This window comes from Necator americanus, chromosome X (genome assembly GCF_031761385.1).
Source record: "Necator americanus strain Aroian chromosome X, whole genome shotgun sequence".
NCBI classification, from domain to species: Eukaryota; Metazoa; Nematoda; class Chromadorea; order Rhabditida; family Ancylostomatidae; genus Necator; species Necator americanus.
In genome coordinates this window covers 27,600,333-27,623,559 of record NC_087376.1, presented here as the reverse complement: position 1 = coordinate 27,623,559, position 23,227 = coordinate 27,600,333, and the positions used below count along the sequence as shown (strand labels likewise).

Here is a 23,227-nt window from a genome sequence, read left to right as displayed (position 1 = left end):
TTTATTGGAACTAAGGTAATGTTGTGTTCGTATGTGATCCTTGCTTCAAATTATTATTAAAAATCATTTGTAGGCATATTCCGCATGTCTTGTACCAGCTCTCTTTTCAAGCTCTGCTTCCTCTTTTTCAATCAATCTTTTTTTAAAATAATGTCTACTTAAATAGTTTTGTTCTTCATTCTCTAGTCTTTATAGGTATCCTTTCTTTTTTTTTAGAGATCTTTGGAGAGGAAGAAGGAATTTTGCAGAATTATTTAAAGTATATACACACATACGTGAATTTTTTAAAGATAGAATTCCTATTAAGTTGGGCGAAATCCTCGCTTAAAATAAGGCTAATCAATCTGAGTAATAAAATTAATTAATTAATTTTCTGTGCACTTCTGGAGGTCAGAGAGGGAATTTTTCGTTAATATTCTGTATTAGGCGAATTGTTGCTATCGTTGAAGTATCCATCTGTCGTTTGCACTTTAAAATAGACGTCAATAATGAGAAAATGCCCTTGTAACACAAATGCGCTGCTGTAAACACTCGTGACAGAGGGTCAGAGAAATTTAAACCTTCCGCATAATGGCTGTCCTTGAGTTCTTTCCCTGTATGAGAAGATTTGAAGAAAAAGAGGAGAATATTCGTGATTCTATGTTTCCCTATTTCCTTGGATTATGCATAGAGTGAAATAAAAAAAAGACATTCTGTAAGGAGAATAGGCTAAAATTAGGAAGTAATCATGGGGAGAGAAAGTGTGACGAAAAGAAATTTGGATCTGCGTATTTCAGACAATTCATTTCATGCTATTTTCCATTTACTTCTTTATGTGGAACCGTTTCTCAACTGAAAGGCGGACTTTTTACAAATTCTAGTTTTTCGGTTCCGCCTTTGTCACGATCTTCATTCAAAAAGTCGTAGAGATGATTTATATTGGTTCATATCACCTATTGTTCGAAAAAAAAAAAACCAGGAACTTCTGTTTGCGATTCAAGGTCAAGTAAATTTGTCATTTTAATTAGAAACACAAATAAATAAATATACATGTATAGATGTGCATCAGCGGTGATCACAGATCACAAAATTTTCTCTTCAATATGCTTGACCAGAACACGAGTGTCACGAACAACTAACAAAATACAATCACTTTTTTAGAAAAAAAAGCAGAAAATGTTAGAGGGAATTATGTACTTTTGAGGGATTTCAGGAAAAGTTTCGAATCATTCTCACTCAAGAAGCATGTTTTTCCTTAGAACTCCTTCAGAAAACGGTCTCTGCTATCACCGGTATTTTGACGATCTTACACGATTTAAAGGCATCACCCCACGAATCTGAGGTGGTGCAGATTTCAAGTGGAGTATTCGAATACGGGATGGGAGACTATGAAGAGCGGGGTGATTCCGTCCATTTCTTCCTAACTGCCGTAAAAAAACGGCCCGGAAGATGCGGCGCCGCACAAGGCTGGCGCGCTCCAGTCGAACTCCCTGTACAAAAAAAGTGCGCCAAAACGCCTGAAGCAGTATCTTCCGGGCCGTTTTTTTACACCAATTAGGAAGAAATGGGCGGAATCAACCCCTCTCCGTAGTCTCCCATCCCGTATACGAATACTCCACCTGAAATCCGTACCACCTCAGATTCGTAGGGTGATGCCTTTAAAAAGAGAAAAGATAGTCATCAAAGAAAGAAATACTGCACCAATTACTCTGACGAAAGAATTGGATGTATGGCAATATATTCCAGTTTTGAGAAAAAGAGAAAAAAAAAAGAATTTCTCTTGTAATGTTAGAGATCGAATCCACATATTGGATGTCCTTTCGACAAACCTCCACTGGTAGCAGCAGACTTCTACCTTTACTTAAAATTTTAAATGGTTTTATAAAGAAGATTTGGTAAGATTGAAGGTTTTTCACCATTTTCAATAATTGACATATTTTGTGTTTTCTTTTGTCGTTGTGTCTTTCATCTTTAAAAGAATCACAATGAATGGAATACACACTGATAGACCGGAATATCACTTGTTTTTTTTTTGTATTAAATCCTCCTATATCACTCTTTCCTGAAGAAACGGATAGTTTAGGGAATGAAAATGTTGGACTTTGTCGGAAACCAAGAAGTCATGAGCATGTAGAGGCTCCTAGATAGGAGGAAACGCTCAACATTCGATTTGACTCCGTTGAATTGTTTCCGAGAATTTATTAACTATTCTATAAAATACTTGTTTCATGGCGGACAATGGTAGAAATCCTTTCTTCTTCCTTAATGCTAGAAATGACGGAGTAGTATTTTTGATTTTATGGTTTTTGATAAAATCCTCATAAAATCGCGGGAAAAAAATGTGGGACACACATTTGCAAAAGATCAATTAGAGATTAAAATCTTTCCAACCATGAATGTCATTCTGTCAAGATCTGATATTCTCCTCTATTAAGCTCCGAACACTAATCACTATCTCCTTTACGATAATTGGTGTTTTATGTTATCCAGACGGTTGCGGATAGAAAATTGTACCGTATTTCTGGTCGTTCAGCTATATCATTGTTCTATAAAATCTGCAAAATTTTTGGAATTCCGTCAACAGGTCTCGTGAACAACGATTGTCGAATAAACAACATATAAACAATTGGAGAAAAATACGTAGGAAAGGTTGAATTTCTTTTGTAGAGTGGTAAAATAGAAAGTAGAAGTTTTTTCTTATACGTATGACGTGGGAAAATTTCGCGAAGTAATATCTGAATCTCTATATATCTCTTTTCATAATTTTTTTCATAACCTATGGTCTTTTTTCAAACTAAAACCTGGATCATTTTAACTTTTTTCATAGACATCAAATTCTTCTTTCTGCTTGACTAATTTATAGAACAATATTCCATATTTTTGTACACGATACTGATTTCGAAATGTAGTTTTCCAAAGTGTGTCTGATTGATGTCCTTCTCTCTAAGCAGTTTCGCTGACGGTTCTTTACACAGCCACTAATTCCGCGAATGCAAGTTATTGAGAATGCGAAGAGAATTGTGTAGGAGTGGATCTTTATGTCGATTTTGACAGGTACTGAATACAACGTAACTTATCAAATAAAATGCAATTTTTATTGATATGTAAGGCGTACTAAATATTGCCAAGTCTTTTAATACTGTACAGAACAGTCTTTCACTCATCCTTGTCTGATTACAGTCGTCTTCACAACTGTCTGAGGTGGAGGTGGACCTGAAAACTGTCTTGATAAACCTCATAGAGTAAAATGTATTGGTCCATTTCTTTGAAGGTCCAAAGTTTTGCCTGCTGGAAATAATGAACTGGTTCTTATGCTATGATATGTTTACCGTTGTAGAGGGAGTGCTGTGATCTGGTTCAAAATAACTAGAGATAAGTGAAAGTTGACTGTTTTGAAGATTTTTGCAAATAGTTTTTTTTTCTAAATTACATAGAAATCCACTGCCGAAATGCTCCTATTGAACATAACACCTGTTTTGTTCTCTCTCTCTAATACATCGTCTAACATAATTCTTTTGAATAATCAGGCCTCCCTGTTAAACTCACCTCCAAACGGACCTCGGTTAAATCCTCCCCAACCGTTATGTCCAAGACCTTGATTGAATCCTCCAGCTCCTGGTCCGTACTGATTACCAAATGGCTGTCGACCAAATCCACGTCCTCCGTAATTATTGATGACAGTGCGCTCAATAACTGTGCGTTGTCGTTTTTCACGGATAGCGCCCCTAAAATGAAAATATAAGCGGTCCTATAAAGAAAATTTCATGCAATACTAGTAAAATTCGATGCGTTTATGCTTACCATACAGCTGTTACGGCGACGCATAAGAGGAGAAGAAGTGAAAAAGTGTTCATGATGATACGCTATACGTTGTTTATCATGCTTTTATAGTTCCGATTTGACCTTCGTAAAACACATCAATCGCATCGTTGGCTATCTCTTGCCATTTGAATCCACATATACTTGAACGCGTTGTTTGTTGTAAACCCCGTTCGAGTGTGATCTTGCGATCACGAACTGTTTCCTTGTTTATGTTAGAAGCAAGTTTAAAATGTCCTCTGCATCGCAACGCTTTGTCTACATTCACAAAAGATTCATCGAAGGACATCATTTGTAGAATAAATTAAACGGGAGACATTGAAAAGTGTTCTCACCCTTTTCTCATGTACATGTCCTTCTTCGGTTCCTTTTCGACGTCAATATCGTTGTGATGATGATAAATGATTTCGGGAACAAGATCTTAGAAAATATTTCCGTTAATTCACGTTCTTTATTTGGCGAATATGGCAGTTCATTAAATGACTGTCATCAGCGAAATACTTATCAACATCAACATCAACAGTAAAACCCACAATTCAACGTGCGATCAACACAAATGGGGAACATTGAACAAGCAAAAAGATGTTTTCGAGTTTTATCCATTCTCGACCTTGTTAGAAAACAGGTTTAACCCACCGATTTTGATAGCTAAAAAAATATAATCATCGTCATCGGATTTTAAAAAATCAGCTGGAAGGACTAAAACTTGTTTGTTCAAAAAACGACGCCGGGAGTCCAACGCCGTTTGATCATCTTCACCTCACGTCACTGCATTGTGGTGGTGGCACTCCGTGGAAACCGTATCACCTCACCTTAGTACTTTCTTACGCCGATGCAATCAATTAACACCGTGAGACCTGCAACTGTCTTCTGGCGCAAAAAAGCTTAACTGGTTTCGTACCACAACACTTTTTTAACTTCTGGCCGCGGCGTATCTAATAGATGCTGTGATTCCGTAACGCTGTCTTGTGGCGCCAACACCTAACTGACGGCATATGGTCCTCTTCAGCCCACGTCACTGTTTTCTGATGCCAACACGCGCCGCTGATGCCGTTATACTCAACCCACCTCATCTTTCTGCTTTCTAGCCACGAGACATCTAACTATGACTATTGAACCCGTCCCATTCCACCTCACTACACTCTGACACCGGCGCATCTAAATGACGCCGTCGGATCGATCGCGACTTTCCTTATTAATTTCTAGTGAAAAGACGTGACGACGTTCAGCTTAGCTTACAAGAATATGTAGAAGCTGGAGCAAGAACATTGTGAGTCTCAACGAAAACCACGCAGAACTAAGTGGTAAACGCAATTTACAAAGGACAAAGGATAAGGATAAAGTTTCTGGTGTTTATGAATCCGCTTGGGATGCGTCACTACGTTCACTTCAATTCAGAATCGTTTGAGGTTTTGAGGTAACTGGCCTATACAATGAATTACGGTGGTTAGCCGATGTGCCAAGTCAGTGTTTTTATCCTACCAGACAAGTTTGACACCAATTTATCGTCATCGGAGTAATGGAAGGGCTTCGTGGGCACTAGGGCGGATTAGAACCTCTGATCGATCGTGTAGGTAGCGGAACTTCTTACCGCTACACTAAACCCGCCCCTAACACAATTAATACAAAAAAAATAGCAAACAAACGATTGAACTCTGTAGATAAATGTTGAAAAAGATGAAAACATTAAAATAAAAGTAGGCAAAGGTTGGCCTCATATCGACATCGCTTTCCGTGTAATGTTGATATTATCACATAGAATGCGTCTAGTTCTTTTTTGTTTGTTTTTTATTAGGTAATGCTAAGATCAAACGTTTAACGGGATTTTCCTCTCAAATATCATCACATGTTTTCGATGCAACCAAATTTAAAGGCACATTACCACTCAACTGACGTGGAATGAAAACCCCAGGAAAGGCGTAAAGTTAGGGATGTAGATTAAGGAAACAAGAGTGTCTCCTCTCATTTTTCCCTAATCGTTGAGAAAAATGGCGTATAAGTCGGCGTTCTTTCCTGCGACATCGAGCGCATTGCAACGCTCTCCTGCACGCGTCGCGTCCACAAGCGAGCAGTCAAAGATTAATGAGGTTCTCTCATCAGCCTAATCAAGTAAACCAGTGATTAGGGTGCTGAGAAAACCGGAGCGTGCACATGGGTGCGCGTTCTAAGGCATCTCGTAAGAACTAAACCGGTTCTTACGCCGTGTTTTACGGCGACTAGGGGAATTAAAGGTGCCCATACCCACTTCCGTAATCTACAACCGGAACAGCACTTTTTCCCTGGGATTTTCGTACAACGTATATTACGTGATACGTTACCTTTGAGGACACAATTGTTATTTTGAAATATGTTATACCAGTAGACCTAAAAAAAAGTAGAAGGCTTGCCTTGTACGCGGCTGGTCCGGATTCATGGAACGCTTTTGTCGTTTTCATTTTCATATGAAGTATTTCCATGACACAAAGACAAGCACATACACATACGCACGCAGAGTAACATTGTTATTATATGGCATGATGATTTTTTTTACCGCAGAAATCCTTGAATTACCCTTGACACTTGACTTCGTGGTAAGGCATAGGCGAAGGTTTTTTTCCGGCACGTCTACGTCCGTGTCGACCTTGCAGAAAGTGCAGCTGTCGCCCAGTAGGACATGACTGCAACATCGGAAGCGTGTTTTACATATTTTCTCGGCTATGGTAGTCACGACTAATCCATCGCGGATATCGTTGCGGACGTGATTGACGCGGATGATACCAATCGTTCACCGCATCACCTACATTTTCATCACTTTGAGACGACGTTCCTGTTTTTTAGTTGTGGGCCAGCGCTCGGCGCCAAAGAGCGATAGAGATCGAAGGCCAGTTCAATGTACTTTTGGCTTCAGATGCTCAATCATCCCGTTGTCACAGAGCAGATCAGATGGCTAATCTCGACTTCAAACATGCAGTGTTTACGCGAGCGGTAACCTCGCGTTTGAGGACTCCATCGGATGCGATCGTCCGTGCGAGGTGCTATATCTACTTGGAAGCGGCGGGCCTGGGCAAGTATGTCGTCACCTTCGGTGGTCTCAGCCTCGTCATGTACGCGGTGTCTTTGACGTTGAGAATAAGCCCAAGTGTCGCTAACCTATCACGCTACACATGTCTTTGGTACTCCAGTTCTTCTTTTTCTGGAGACATCAGCACGATATCACAGCGTAAAGGAACGTCTGTGGTGCAGATTTCAGAGGATCTACTGTTATGGCATGAGTGACGATTATGAGGGACAGAGAGAGGGGCTGAGCCTGAAAGCAGGCCGATGGATTAAGGGATGCTATCTACGCTCCCGCTACCGCTCTGCGCTCGACGTTGTGAGTCAGCTTATAGGATTCTGACCCATCTGATTAGCTCCTCTGACTCAGCATATTGTCGCAATCCATACAAGATGTAAACGAAGTAGTCAGCTGAACTGTCCTTTTTTCGATGTTTCCAGATTGGCATTGGTGTGTTTCGTTCGCTGTCCGCGGTCTTCTTTTTTCTTCCACGACTCGGTTCGGAAAAATGGGCCAATTCATAAAATTCTAAGTTCGTGACATCCACAGCTCTTCGTCAAGATCATCTGATTGATCGACGACCTTTTGTTCTCCCGGTATTATTCTTTTCCGGGCCGATTCTATTCCGAAAGCGGTTAGCTGCTGAATTAGTCCCTTTGTGATGTGGAGCTAAGGGAATTGGTGGATAGAAGGAAGTTTTCTGTCAGTATTCCCTCGAAGTAGTCATTCCATGACTTTAGCAGCTTTATAAGAATTTTAAGGAAATATTTCTCTTGATCACATCGCGTATAACATTTACTTGTATCATCGTGCTTGTTGTTCGTCATTATGTTCGTCATAAGATGCTCAGATTTGATCCTTAGGATCGGATGAAGTACCATTCTTCGCTGACGAGATTACATTTCTTTACTTCGAAAGGATCTCGTATAACATGTCTACCTTCCCTTAGATAGTGAAGAAGCAAGTGGACGTGGATGTCAAACAGAGTGGAGGTAAAATTTGTGAGTGAACTTCTCCGTTCCCTTCTCGGTGGTGAATTTCTCCATGTGATTTCTGGAGGGCAGTCATTTCTATTTTACGGATTGGCGACGTTCCGACGGAAGCAATCAATGCTCTTTTCCGCTACTACTACTTTAGCCAGTACTGCTGCTCTTCTCCTTCGAGGTTTCCTTTTATAGTTTCTCTGCAAAGACTCGCGAGCTTGGATGTGAGTTCGTGGTTGTAGAGTTGTGATAGAACAGCGAAGTCCGTCAGAGAAAACCTTATACTGATGTGGTCCATTTCATTACGGTACCCTATACCGTAGGACTCCCGCACCCAGGATAAAGACGAGGGCTTCTGGAATTGTAAGTTCTCGTAGGAGCACTTAGTCGTCATAATAAACTTGGAAAATTCCTCTCCCTGCTTCTTTCAATGTAGGTCGCGAGGTAAGCTTTTCAGGCGTTCTTCTGGACCCAATTTCGATGTTGAAATCACCGGTAATGACCCTTAATCAGGTATATTGTTCTCAGTCAAACTTATCTAAGTCTACACAAAAGTGTTCGTCTTCGTTGGACCGTAAGCGACGAAGATTGTAAAGGGTTGATCCATATATTCTTCTCCACAAAGGCCGATTTGGGTCGTCAGTTGTTCGAAAGAGGCAATTTTCACTACTATTCACTCGTGTGGACGAAAACACCAACGGCACTATCTGGACTATTCTTGGAAACAGTACATTTTCAGTGTCACTTGCAGGGCTCTGTGTGTCGCGTCGTCTCGTCTTGTTCAGTCCGATGACATCGTACTTAGCTTTCCTGGCTTGCACCGTCAAATCTCGAATAGCGGCTTTCGATGCAAGCGTACTTGTCTTGTATGTAAAGAAAGTGATGTCAGCCTTTTTCTATTTCAGGAGCTTAGAAGATTCCTGTATTCCCGTCTATGTCTTACCAGGTGTTCCTCCAAAATGAGAGTCTTTGGCATTGTGTCTTGAGTATAATGTTAAAATCTAAGGGCAAGTTGTAGGTCTCTACTAGTCTGGTAGTCTACTGATCTTGTGGAAAGATTTCGCAACACCCGTGGTGGAGAAATAGAACTTATTTATGGGAAAGACTCCGATCCCACTCTTTGCACCTCCATGTCACTTCACTGCGGAATTTTGGCCCGGATCGAAGTGCGAGTAGAAGGGTAGTACAAGGCACTCCTGGCGCTGCTAAAAGAGGATATTTGTCCTCTGAATCCACCTGCATCTCGGCGCAGGTAGAAGGTAGCTTTTGTGTCACGTTCAGCTGTCTATCTGCCAACTGACGACGCCCTACGTAGCCTCACGTCTAACCGACTGTGATCTTCCTCCATTGAGGTAGATCCATGCGAGTATAATATTATTCGCCCGAAACCGCCCTACTGCTCAGCAAGCCTTTCATTCCTCCGGGGTCGATAAATTGGTACCAGACTTGCCTGGGAGGATGAAAACACTGACTTGATCATCGGCTGACCCCGTCAAGTCATTGTATAGGTCAACAGGCGTTCCAAAACCTCAACGATTACGAATTCCAGTAAAACGCGTTGGCGCATCCCAAGTGGATTGATGCGCTAGTGACTTTATCCTTTTTTTATAATATTATTCGAAACTAACACCCCGTCGAATTTTAAAGAATACTCTCAGAAAAAAAAAACAGCAACCAAGAAATTGTGTAAGAAACTAGTGAAAAGATTGCTGTTTAACCATAGACTGTTTTAAAAGATCATATAATGGAATTACATCCAAATTCGTTCACACGCCAATAGCGTGGGATTTGCAATTCACAGGAAAACTGCGGGTTGCTTCTTGTACCACCTGGAATATATCTTGTGGTCGACCTTGACCAAAATTAGTAATGTTGATCAGTAGAATTAAAGCTTGCTGTTAAGTTGTAGCTTACTTTTGCACTCAAATGCTTAGTTGCTTTGAAAATCATTAGGATTTATTCAGATTATAGCAATGACAAAATCCTTGTTTTGAAATGCAACTGCTTTTGTATGAATTTTTTTGTTGAACTTGCGGTTTAAGTTTTGAAGATTTTGAAATTAGGAACGTTTCAGCCGGATATTTCCTTCAGAGAATAAGAAATGTTTTCTATTCGAATTACGTTGGCTTTTTTAGGGTCAAAAAAGAAATGCTGAACATATATGCGACGACAGATCCACTCCATCTACGACCAACTCTACATTGGCGAACACATATGACGTACCTATCATCGAAGTAAGTTTTCTTTAGATCCAGAAACCTCTACATATGTAATGCTTTGTGTATGAGGCCCACACCTTTTCCTGTCAATTTTTTAAATCTTAGTGATCTGTAACATTGACGGAGCACATTGTTGTGGTTCGTCTTTTCGTCGAGACTGTAAGATTAGCTTTCACTATCGTAAATGAAGGAGCCGTCAATACTTAGGATTTGAGCCTTTTCTTTCTTTTTTTCTCTTACACATGTTCTTCTCTGCTGTTCAGTGAATTGTCTACTTCAGGAAAAAAAATATTCTTGTTTCAGTCTCATGTCTCTCCTTCAAAATCCCAAGCAAAACACGACCTGGTTACTTATTATGCGTCCGTTCCAATCGAACGATGCACGTCAACAACAGATTTTCCTGCAACGATGTCTTCGTCGGATGCAACAGTTTCTACACCGTTACCATGTAAACTCGCAAGAACACCAGGATTCAAGTAAGAAAACAGTTTTTTCCCCGTTTTTATGCATAGACAAACAGAAATGCTGGTGGTTGCTAGTGGCAATCGATCGATTGAATGTGATAGCGTCAGCTTTTCATGTTTCCCAACGAGCCACAAAACTCTGGAAGTGTTTCTGCCTCATGCCATTCTGGTTATGTTTCTCAACTCCGAAAATCATCCTTGAAAGCAGTTAACGTGGAACTTCTATGAATTCGTAGTCTCGTTTTTCATTATAGCCTGATAACTAGTGAAGAACTTGGTCTGGCTCAGTGTTTGTCTTGATTTGATCATTACTACAGCAATTTTCCAAATTTCTGGATTCTAGGACAACTCGACAAAACTAAACGCTTCTCTTAGTCCTTGTTATTTCGGATCAATTACTTCTCTCAAATTTGCTTTCCTTCCACTTTACACTCCAGGTCACCAAATGTTTAGTCCGATTATTTGCTCGCTAGTTAAAAAAAAGCCTTTCAGTTTCGATTGTCGTTAGGTCGGTGTATTTTACTCTGTTATCAAGTAAGTCAGGAACAACTTGGAAATGTCCTCTACTTTGCTGTTTAATAATGGATACGCTTTACATTTTTGCAATGGTTGGGAGCTTTGTACTATTTTGTAATCACATTGTATGATTGCGAAATGTTGCATTTTTTTGCTCCCAAAAAATACAGATCGTGATAGCCGTTGCCCCAAAATCCACCATTTCGGACCCTAACCAATTACAGCTTCGATTGTCGTTCTATTCTTTTTTTTCAAATTGCTACAGGTTTGGATCTTTATCTTGATTTTTCGTCAAAGATTCGGGAATTTCGTCAGAGATTTTCATCGACAGTTTAAAAAAATACGCTGTAAAACGGCACGAAATCGAAATTTCACAAGAAATCCTTGTCATCTTCAACAGCTTCTTGATATCTCTTTCTACAAAAGAAATTGAATTTTGATATTTTTCGTCAACGAAAATTCACAAGAAATTCTCATCACTGTCAACAGATGTTTCATATCTCTTTTTACGAAGGAAATTGAATTCTGATACTTTTCGTCCATGAAATTTCTCTTGGACTAGCAATTATGATCGATCCAATATTTTCACTGGTAATGAATGCTATGGGTTCCTGCAGTATGCAGAGAACACGCGTGCACAGAAATTGTATCAATGCTACCTCCGAAAGCTTGAGTCCTCATCAGTTGTCGTGTTAGTGACATACTTCCAGTACTCCGGACGTGTTTGTGCCTCATATTATGTTCTTATTACTAATACAATTATTTCTTAAAGAGTATAATGAGATAACTTGTAGAATGCTTTAAATTTTCCTCTTGATACCAATGTCTGGACTAACTGAATTTGATCCGTGTAAGAATTGTTACGTCTAATTATTTACCCGTCCTGAATCTTAAATCTGTGACTCACGTTTGGTAAATAATTTGGTGTTTCAAGTCTTAAACCTCGGTAAACCCAACGATGGGCGAGAAAAGAAATACCAGTGAACTGGAATACAGCTGTGCTGGTTCAGGATGATGTAATTAAGAAGATCTTTGGAAGTGCTGGAGCAATCTTTCTCCTATCCTAGCTTGTCCAAAATCGAGGATGGACAGAAATGCGAGATGGTGGGAACAAAGAAGAAATTCCTTTATTCATTAACCTTTCCATGAGCAACCATTTTCTAAGACTCTTAGAATGATTGAAACTGGCTGTCTCAGTTCTATGTCATTTCTACTCCATATTATTTTTTTGAATTATTCTATTGAGTTTACATTGAATGATATTTCACAAAAAGTATAAATATTGGTTAACGAATTTGGTTCTAAAAAGATCATAAATAGATTAGTCTCCATTAGTTGATCTGGTGTCCATAGTCTGCTGATGAGCTGTTTTTGAATCTTATCATTTAAGTTACAAAAAAATGAATCCATCAATTCCGTTTTGCTATTCCTAAATTACTAAAAAAAATCAATTCTCGATAGATGTGTAGTCTGTGGATCTTTCACTAATAATATTAAGCCCGTAGAAAATAATACCAGCAGCGTACTAATAGTTTTGAAATCGTGATGAAATCAGCGACTGTGCAAATTTTGACGTTCTTTGCTCGATTATTTACCTTAATTTGTGTTCAATGAAGTTCTATGGGAAGATTAGTTGATCAATAAGGAAGAAACATTCCTTGCGCATATGTATCTTCACAGTATTGAGGTTCTATTCCACATAGTTATGGATTTTGTTTAACAATCCCTATAAATGTGTACGTATGAATGTTGTAAATTGACGAACGCAGAGTTCCACATAATCTCAACAGTCACGATGTTCCCCTAAACATTCCGTATCGGTTTTGCATACATGGGGAAAATGTACACGTTGATGACTAACACCCTCATGCCTCATCATCAAGTTCTATTGTGTTCGATACGTTTGAAAATAGGTCACACAAGAGAAAAGTTGCTAACTCAACATTTTATCGGTGATTGCCTTCTATAAAAGAAAATTTCTGTACTTTCACGAAAGACAACAATTAACGCTTTCATTTATTATTTGAGGGAAAAAAGAACCTTCCTAAACAATTCCAAATATGATAGAAACTATCAGCCACATTTGAAGTTCTTCTTTCTTTTGAAAGTTTTTTGAAATCCTTGCTTTTATCCGACATTAACGACCATGGAATTGCTAAAATGACGTTCAACAATAACGTTTTCAATGATGGTTTCGCCTTTGTTATCGTATAATTCCATTTCGTGTACATACGTTTGCTTCTAGTGCACATATATATGTGATTAGAACACGCCCCAATCCTCCTCCATCAAACGATTCATCATCAAATATTACGAAAAGATCCTTCTTATCCGTACGATATCGCTTGATAGTCACGGCGAGCGACTCACTGTATAATCGTTTGATATTGTCGGAACATTCATTTGTACGACCTACACGTTTTGGTCTGGACGATTTCCTGATATTTGCTGACATTCTCGGATTCAGTCGATGCTTCGAAGTTAATCGATTGGATCCTAAATGGAGGCCGAGAGGAGCGGACGTTTTTTCCCCCCGTTGTATGCACTAGCATCCACCCTTGTGCAATCGGTACGACACGTCGTCGAACGAGCGCTTTGTCCCTAGAACTTTCACTTTTGTGCCGAAATTTTTTTGAATAGTTTCTTGTCTGGTTTTTTTTCGACGTGCTATCTAGGATGTCCTAGATTCATCGTTCAAAATTCTTCAAACCTGTTTTGCTAAGGCTCACTAGTTCACAGTTCCAGACGGTGCTATCTTTACGCTTTCGAATGTTTGCTATCCTTTCGCTCACGCTGCACCAAGATTTGATCAACTGTAGTCCGGTATTTTATTCCAAAATATCTTTCTTGCTTAGTTTGATCTACAAATATTTTCTTATAATGGTCCTTTCTTTCCCACATTCCATCACTTTTACTTCGACCACTTTCCAAAACTTACTTGTTAAAACTTAATTTAAACAACGATTTCTATTTTTATAAACAATCCTCAGCAGATTTTGAGTGCTTGTCCTGAAACAAACACAATTAGTATTCTTCTCCCTCCGTGTTAACTCATACGAAGCAATTTTTAGAACACTTTTCAGCATTAGCAAAATTCTTCAAAGCTTCCTTTCAAATTTTCAAAGCTTTCTGTAACATTTATCCAGTTTTTCTTCATTTTGTTAGCTACCTTCTAAAAATAAGAGACACTATAGTTGTTAAAAATAGAGAATTTCTGTGTTTTTTCATCCTCGAGGTAATCTTGCTTCCTTTCCACTGCATATCTCGTTGAGGATCTCTTCAGTTTCTTTGATCGCCTGGATTTTTCATCGCAGACTTTGATCGCTTCTATTGTACAGAGAACATTTATCCATGTAACCCACATGTCTTGGTGTTTTATTTAAATTTCTAAAGTTGATGAACGATACGTTTCACCGCGTTGAAGGGTCTTTATATACTTTTTATTATTTTTATCGGAAATGTCCTCTAACAGCCATTTTTTCCTTAGTTCATAAACCTTTCTGCTAATAGTAATACCTAATTGATATGAACTAAATGAATGAATTGATGAATTGATTCATAACATGTAAAGTTCATCAGCATTTTTATTTTTAAACCTATTTAAATTTATCTGCGGACTCAACCAGGGCCCCATTGTTTTTTTTCCCTCAATCGTTCCATTTCTGCACCTGGAAAAATTCAAACCACTGATCTTCATTTCAAAAGTTGTTTTCTTCCTTTTCTTATGAAAAAACTCTGCTCTTCTCTCTTTCATTAAAAAAAGTGGTTGTTGCTTGTTTTAAGTGCTCGTTAAGTACGCCCAACAGAAAAACTATTTTTTGTCCCGCGATTGTGTCAACGGTGTTGAAATTTTCGTTATCAGCTGACCCTACACTCATATTCTACTGATAAGTAGACATGTGAGTAAGAAGAGAGGTCTAGCGGCGAAAAGTGTGAAAAAAGACTGAGCCGCGGCAAATTATTCGGAAAAATAATCAAACATTCAAAAACGCTTTGAAAATTTCTGGTTACAGGTCAAAACATCGCGCACCTAAAGGGAAACGACCTGGAGATTGTCAAAGGGAATCGGAAGAGGAGGTTTCGTAAAAATATGAGAAATTTTAAAAAATTGGAGCACTTCTATGATAATGTTTCTTAGGGGAAAAATCTGGTTCAAATGTCTTTTTTTAGATAGTAATAAAGTCGCTACAAAAGCAAAAGGTTCGTGCTAGGCACTATCGTCGACGAACTTTAGAGGAACGGGACAAGTACATGGCCGCCATGTGCGGCACCTCACCGCAGCTGTTCGAATCCGTTCTAATTGTTTCGCTTGAGTAAGTGCTATTGTTGTAAGTAATTAAGTATACTGCATTGAAATAAATAAACAATAAAGTAGAATATAGTAAAAATAAAATAAGCATCTTCATCTACGCCATATTAAGATCGACGAGCTGCTGTGGTGAGGAACCAGTCAGAAAACCAGCAATCACATATCGTTTTCCGGAGGATAAAAATGGTTTGTTCATTATAACTGTATTTGTTTTTTTTTGTGTTTGTATTAAATGGATTTATCTCTATGCAGTGTTTTAAAAAAATATTTCTTTTGATCCCATTATCCTTTTAATTAAACAGAAATGTAAGAAAAAAGTGGGATTCTTCTCGAAAATATTAGTGAAGATAGCATTTAACCTCTTCCAGAATGTCAGCAAATAGGTTGTAATCAGATAACTTAATGTGATCAATTCCTAGGATGAAATCTAATTTCTCTCTATTCTGGAAATCATATCATTTTGATGGTTTCTGGTTTATCCTTCTCCAGAAAGTCAAATTAGTTGCTTGATGAGGCGTGTAAATAACGACCGATACAGATCTTGTTACTAAAAGAACTCTAAAATCGAGCCTCTTCTGACGTTTTTTATGTTTTGTCCTGATCTATGAATTAATTATCGTGATTTGTCTATTTTCTTAGATTTTTCCTTTCCTTCTTCTTGGGCGTCGTGTCGTCTGCATGTCTTAATCATTCCAAATTACTTTTTATTCCAGGATTCTTCCTATGCTTTGGATCTTTTCGCTTTAAAAAGTTTTTTTCGTAGTTGTAGGACTCATTATCCTCCCTAGTCCTTGCAATAAATAAACAATCAGTTTTACATATCCTAGTCCTTAAGATCCAAAAATTCGAATTAATTCGGGAACAAGAATAATTGAAAGTGCGATTCTTCTTTGCCTTTTCTCTCTTTCTTTTCTTTTCCTTCTTTTCTTTGTTCGACAATTCATCAGTTTTTATTGTTCAGAAACAGACAATGTCTGCCAAGAATTGGCTACAATGTTGTTCGCAGGAAAAAAAAGCAAATTGTACTTGCAATGCTCTGCGGTGCTATAAATGTTCACTCCGAATTGATTAAGTGATAGTGATAACAAAAATGCACTCTTTTTGATGACTACAAATATTTTGTTTGAAAAATATTATTTTCAAATCCATAGCGTTAGTCCTACCTATGGATTCAATCTCTAATTCACCGAAATCTCTAATTTAATGTTTACGAGGAAATTTTTAGAAATTTCGGGGTCTATTTTGGGTATCGGAGAAAATGAGGTATGCCAACGAGTAAATGATTAGAGATGGATTTTTTTTTATTTTTTTAAATTTTTTTTTTCAATGTCTCGTCTTTGATCAAACGTAATATTATGGTATAAAGTTCTGCTTTAAATGTGATTGTAAGGGGTTTACCCAGAAACGTAACAGTACAGAAATTTATTTTTGTCTTTCGACTCAAACTACGACAAATTAAGTTTAGGGGTTTAGTGTGCATGTTCACTTGAGCAACAAATAAAATTTTTAAGAGAATAAAAGTTCTTGTTTCGTTTTTTTTTTCTATCCCGAAAATAATCTTGATGTATTCATCAGCACATGATGAGGAAAAAACTCATTTCAGCTGAACACGTGCCAGCCGAGCTATTCTTCCCTGATTATTCACGAGCACAACGTAAAACCTGGGCACGAGAGGAATTCGTTTTGGCCTTGACGGATCACAGCGGAGCTAGAAAAAATGCGTATTGCCATAAATTTCTACCGACATGGGACGATAACAGTAGGTGACCTTCCTGTATGTCCAGAGTTTCCGCCATAAATCTTATGAATTTTTTTTTCTTCGAAAATTCAGAAAATGGAACATATCCAGCTGTGTTAGTGGTTATTTCGCCAATTCGAAATGCTGTATTCTATTTGGATCTGGCTAGAACTATTCTCAAATATATAGGACGAAGTCGTGTACAACTCACTAGTTTTTTATCGTCAATTGTTCAACATAGTTATCCACAAAATAGAGGTATGTGGACAGAAATGGACAAAAATCTTTTCATACGAATATATTCATTACAAAAAAAAATTCAACACTGCTAATACTGTATCTAAAATAGTTTCTCGAGTCACATTTTGCACTGATATTCATTTTCATATTTTTCTAGGTGCAAGTCTTGTGGTTGTTGAAAAATGCGCTACAGGTTGGCCTATTAGAATTGAAATTTTTAATCAGGGAACAATTCTTGGAAGGACTGGATGTTCTCAAGTTATAGAGCGGTTCGTTCACTAACGTCGATCACTTCCAGTGTTTGTTCAGCGTATTTTTCTCAGAAAAAGTTATTCTTTTCAGGATATCTCCTGAGATAACCACATGCATCGTTGCATCACTTTTGGGAGAGCAAAGAATATTATTAGCAGATAATACTGTAAGTTATATTAAATTTTGCTGCGGGAGTATTTTTTCTTGTTTTTCATGGAGATTTTTTCGCTTTAATTTTTTAAAGCCTATCCTATGCTTTGTTATGCTTAGGAGATTATTTATTTCCTTCTACTCGTATTATAACCACTGCTTAGGTATGCTCTGTATCGAAAGTTGTTCAAGTCATGGAAGCCATCATTCAACCCCTATCATGGCCACATGTTTTTATACCAGCTGTTCCGGATAACTTGCTTGACCTCTGTCATAATCCTACACCTTATTTGATGGGCATATTAAGGTGAGGTTGTCCAAAAAAATCCATCCATCATTTGAATGTTCAGTACTGAGCCGTCAATCCTGTTTCAGAAACAATCTCGCCCCTATTCATGATCTCATCATTGCCGATCAAACCGGTGAGAACGATATAGACCAGGTTAGTTTTTAAGATGATTGTATGGAATACATCTAGTGCCATTATCTTTATTATGATATTATAGGTGGATTTTGTATTTATTGACGCTGACAATGGACTCATAAATCCTCCTCCAGATGCTTACGTTAATGATAGTGGTATAGCTGCATGGAAACAGCAGGTGAAGGTTTTTCATACATCGCATCGCACATAAATCCATGATCGAATACGTAATTGCGTAACAATAATCCAGTAAGAGGTTTTGCGTGAGGTGTTAGGTTTGTCACCTTTTCTTTTAGCAATCCTGTCAGCTAGGAATAGAAAAAAATCTAGGAAAGCCGGATGGTGACGCGCTTGCTTAGAACATTTATGGGCAGAAAATATTATAGTATGCTTGCGAGGATTAATTCCAGATCATGTGGAAGTACCCTCACGAATTCCTCCTTTAAAATAACGTTTTTTATCCAATAATTATTGTTATGGTTATTTGTATTTATATTTATTTTTTGATCTTAGTTTTGGGGCAGGTTCAGCGGTGTCGGTAAGAGGTCCGCTGTGCCGGTACGGTTAATGGTCTGAAACCACCCTGGGGCCAACCAAACCCTTCATCCCTCTGAGTCGATAAATTGGTATCAGACTTGTCTGGGAGGATAAAAAAAACACTTACTTGATCATCGACTGCTCCTCGCAAGTCACTGTGTAGGCCACCTCACGTTCCAAAACCTCAACGATTTCGAGTTGAAGTAAAACGCGTTGGCGCATCCCAAGCAGATTGATAAGCCAGAGACTTTATCCTTTTTTATATTTGTTTTTTTTTGATGATTTTTGAGGTTATTTCATGCAACATATGTGTATCATTGTTTACTGTAGTATGATATAAGGGAAATGTCAAATTCTACAGATGGATCATCAATTTTCGTTCGATCAAACCATTCATTGTGGTGCTGTGTAAACAAGAGGAACAGTTGCGTTTATTCCTGGAATCGGTCACAAATCTGCTAACGGATAAAAGCGCTTATGTCACTTCTTTTTAATAGCTAAAATTATGGTTTCAGCATGAGGAGAAACTTGACTGCCAGCTGAACCGCTCAGCATACATATAAAAGTGTTTTATTAGAGTTAAAAATATCGTATTGTATGATGGCCTTTGACTTTTGTCTCCTAAAATCAATTTTCAGGGAATTATTGCCGTCAAAAGTTTTTGGAGCATTAACCTAGCGGTCAGGATTAATTTAACACCATAAACACTATCAAAATTCAATCAGTTGAACTCGAATGTTCAATCAGACCTCATTTTTGGCAAAGGTATGATTTTAAACAACTAATTGCGAATGGAAGATCGTTCTCGTTAATTTTAAGCTTAACGGTTAGCCAGTCGAATTAAATAAACTTTACATCTACAGTATTTTTTGAGAGAACGCTTTCAAAAATTTATTATGTATACTTAAAGAGATTTGAGACTTTTAATGGATTGTTGAATGAAAATAGGACTTTATACGAAAGTTCTAGATTATCTTGCAAATTTCGAATTTAATAAGCTGTAAAGGTGTAGCGACAGTTGCTACGTTAATATTAACTATGGTATTCCTGTACTCATAATCTTAATTCCGGAAAAAAAGGAAGCCGCTTCAAAATTGTTCTGTTCGAAACAGTTACAGGAAACAATTTTCTGATGGAGATAATTTAAATAACTGTGCAATTATGCATTTGAAATGTATTGCAAAATCGCTACTGGCAAGGTTTTAGGAAAACTGTTTGTAGTGATGCATTTTAAAATGTATTCTAGATGAAGTCGTTAGAAAAACTAGGAAAAATTTCATGGAAAATATCAAGTTCTTCAATTTGCAATATTTCATTTCAATTTCAACCTTTAGATTCAGTATACGTTCTCTCTGCGTACAGAACACATCCTTTTTGCATACATAGATTTCTGTAGGATCTTCTCAAGCAAATCTTCCCAGTAGTATTTCCATGTTCTATTTTTCAGTATTTTTGTTGTGCTCTCATTAATAATTTATTGTTGAGCAATATTAGAACGAGAAACTTATAAACTAGATCCGAGAACTTTTTGGATTAGGATAGGATTGGAACTAAAACTGTTTTTCTTGTATTGAAATAGCTGCACGTTGCTGTTAAAAATGGAGATCAATTAAAGTAAAGTCATGAGATAATTATCTACTCGAAGAAATTCTATATCTGCAAAAATTCTGCAGAAAAGTTTTTTTTTATTGGAAGGTGCCAATAAAAAAAAATGCTAAACTACATTGAAAACTTCCTGATGTGATAGAATCGGAATCAGTGAGCAATTCATTAATTTGAAATTTAAATTTATTTTTAATTTCCATACAAATGTGAAAGCAATTTTTTTTGCAAAATTTAAGACATGTTAAAGTGAGATTTGTTTGGATGATAGGGCTAGAATATTCGAAAATTATACATGTTTCGAATATGCATTTCAAGTATTTTCGTACATTTCGAACAAAGTAGTTAGCATGCTCAGAAATGAGTGTTGTAATCTTCATATTGGTGAGGTAAAATTGAGTTAATTGCGGGAAAAAAGACATGAAACTGACTTTATTGCAATTTATTGAGTGTCATATTCAGTTTTTCATTCGTCCAGTGCTCGTTCCTCACCACATGTGAATATTTGTGGCTGTAATACGTAGGGATACTTCTTCTCATGTTAGTTACTGGTTCCCATATGGCAGGTTCTGATGTCATAAGAGTGGATATCATTTCTGGATGAACGATTGTCGCTATTAAGCACCAAGCATTAGGTTTTGCAATGCATAAATTTTGCTATAACCAAGCCAAGTCTTTTTTTTCCAACTGTAGTAAGTCAGCTATAAAGGCGGTTTAATTGAATATACATTTTTGCCTTCCTTTTTAGAAGATTCACTGAGTTGTCTAGCCTCTAGAATGATTTCTCAAGATCACATATCGTTGGAAGTTTTTTGTTAAGGAAATTAATGTTAGCTTTTATGGATGTTTAACACAAGTGGAGTCTACAAATACATCCCCTTGAATCGTGACAAAATCTAAAAAAAGTAAGTAAAACTAATTTGAACTTTTGAAGGGATTTTGTAGGAAGATGTGAGCGTTTTAAGTGTTCTTCGACATCTCTGTACCATCACTGTTAACGTCTACTTGTTAGTAATATATCAGTATATAAATCTCTGAAAACTATTTAGGATAAAGTCTCACCTATAAAAAGGGATTGAGAACCAGTAACTTGAAAGGGGCACCGTTACGGTTGTTGTATCAACAGGCTCATTAACCTTCTGAAGTCGTTCATGATCTAGACAAGAATATTATGTAGGATAGGAGCTCCTTGGATGGACAGACTTTTCATCTTCCATAAAAATTAAAGGATGAAGGATAAAGTATTTGGCGTTAATCAATCCGCCTGGAATGCGCCCCCCACGTTCACTTCAAATGAGAATCGTTTGAGGTTTACGATCGTGTAACTGGCCTATACAATGGCTTCGGGGGCTAGCCGATGTGTCAGGTGGGTTTTTGTATTCTTCCAGACAAGTCTGATACCAATTCATCGACCCAGGAGGAATGAAAGCGTTGGTTGGCATTAGGACGGTTTCAAACCAGCGATCGATCGTGCAGGTAGCGGAACATCTACCGACTGCGCAACACCGGCAACCTTTCATAAAAGTTATCATGTGCCAATACCTCTGTTTAATTTCATACTTTCTTCGGAAACAGAGAGTGAGAAGGTCGGTGAATCCGGATTTTTGCTCGCAGATCGAACTGAGCGAGCAAAAATCAGTCTAACACAATATTTTGCTAGTTACCCAGGGTGCAATGTTGGAAAACAGAGCAAAGATTTTTCCATAGATCCTGCAATCCTTCTTTCATATCTCATTTTCCATTACAATGGCTCCCGTTTTCAAAGTTTGAAACATTGAAGAGAAGGTCCACTTTGTTTAACTACTAAGATCAAACAGCATATGAACATAATTCGTTTGTTGCTGAACAGTTTTTTTTACATCGTATAATTTTTTAACAGCAAAAAGGTGATCCCTAAGGGAAGTAGGACTATCAAATCGAATAACACAGAACTCATTCACTATTCATCTGTTTACAAGGTTAATTCTAGAATAAAATATTTTTCAGTGTGCGGTGAATTTTTGTCAAAGACTAGGAATGCCGAAAAAAGTCAGTATGGCTTTAATAACGGGTTTAAGAAGTGCGTTAGCTGGAGGACCTGGACCAGCTGCTGATCTGCGGGTTGAAAATGTAAGTGAATTTTAATGGGGATTTTTTTAATGACACCTCGACGGTTTTTTTTTTTCACAGATAGTGTTGGTCTGGTACGCCTCATTATTTGGACATTATAAAACGGTAGCATCACAGTTGGAATGGGGAGCAGCATTTAAACAACGTCTTGTGGATACGCAGCCTGACAAATCTATTAGGCCATACTTATCCTATTTATGTGAAACTGTAATGTTTCATGAATGGATCGTAAAAAGGGTGAGAGAGATGTGCATCCTGTTTCTTCAAGAAACATTTTTTTCCGAATTAAAAAAAATATTTTTCAGTGCTCCAAAACACTAGATCCATCTGATCCGCTGCCAGGTAGCGAAGAATTCCTTAATCGACGAATTGATAAGCTTTATTCAGCGGGTGTTAACTGCTTTGCTACAAGGCCATTGGCTAAAATGTTCACAAAAGTCACTAATGTTCTCAGGGTAAAGAAATAATCGAGTACAGTAGGCGAGTAGAGAGTAGGTACAGGCTTAGCCATTGTCATTTTAATGCTTTCAATTCTCACTTCTTTTTTTTGCCATTTCATAGTCATAATGCCTTAAAAATCCAGTACCGTAACCAGATCACTAGTCAAAGGCTATTAATTTATGTATATCTTATTCGAATCGAATCGAATCGAATACACTAACATTTCCAAATTGGTCATATCACATATTCGTCGATTATATTGATCTCATTCTTTTTCATAGCAGACATTTTGTGTTAAATTGTCTAAGACCAAATAAATGTGTTTAAAAAAGTCATAGAATTTCTGAAAAAAAATGTACGCTATAATGGAAGAGATTGAAAAACGCTGTTGAAATCTCCGGAAAGACCTTC

General features: G+C 37.6%; 2 protein-coding genes across 4 annotated transcripts; one reads left to right on the top strand and one right to left on the bottom strand.

Moving 5' to 3' along the window:
* Positions 1–3,139: 3,139 nt before the first annotated feature.
* RB195_025705 (uncharacterized protein) lies at positions 3,140–4,401 on the bottom strand (the record flags this gene model as incomplete). Of its 2 annotated transcripts, none has more annotated exons than XM_064213957.1 (4): positions 3,140–3,192; positions 3,526–3,704; positions 4,134–4,218; positions 4,332–4,401. In XM_064213957.1, 4 exons carry the CDS (start codon positions 4,399–4,401, stop codon positions 3,140–3,142), a joined length of 387 nt encoding a protein of 128 aa, XP_064069837.1. The 2 variants fall into 2 exon arrangements, with proteins under 2 accessions (XP_064069837.1, XP_064069838.1); XM_064213956.1 differs by having other exon boundaries at positions 4,332–4,365.
* Positions 4,402–6,720: 2,319 nt separating this feature from the next.
* On the top strand, positions 6,721–22,842 carry RB195_025704 (uncharacterized protein; the record flags this gene model as incomplete). 2 transcript variants are annotated; one of them, XM_064213955.1, is made up of 17 exons in its annotated part: positions 6,721–6,845; positions 8,567–8,681; positions 9,951–10,049; positions 10,338–10,510; positions 15,028–15,091; positions 15,185–15,327; positions 15,436–15,509; positions 16,927–17,082; positions 17,155–17,319; positions 17,459–17,570; positions 17,644–17,719; positions 17,868–18,010; positions 18,079–18,145; positions 18,210–18,305; positions 22,253–22,375; positions 22,436–22,612; positions 22,681–22,842. In XM_064213955.1, the coding sequence occupies 17 exons, from the start codon at positions 6,721–6,723 to the stop codon at positions 22,840–22,842; spliced, it is 2,070 nt and encodes a 689-aa protein (XP_064069836.1). The 2 variants fall into 2 exon arrangements, with proteins under 2 accessions (XP_064069836.1, XP_013305713.2); XM_013450259.2 differs by lacking the exon at positions 8,567–8,681 and having other exon boundaries at positions 6,721–6,888.
* Between the last annotated feature and the right edge of the window lie 385 nt (positions 22,843–23,227).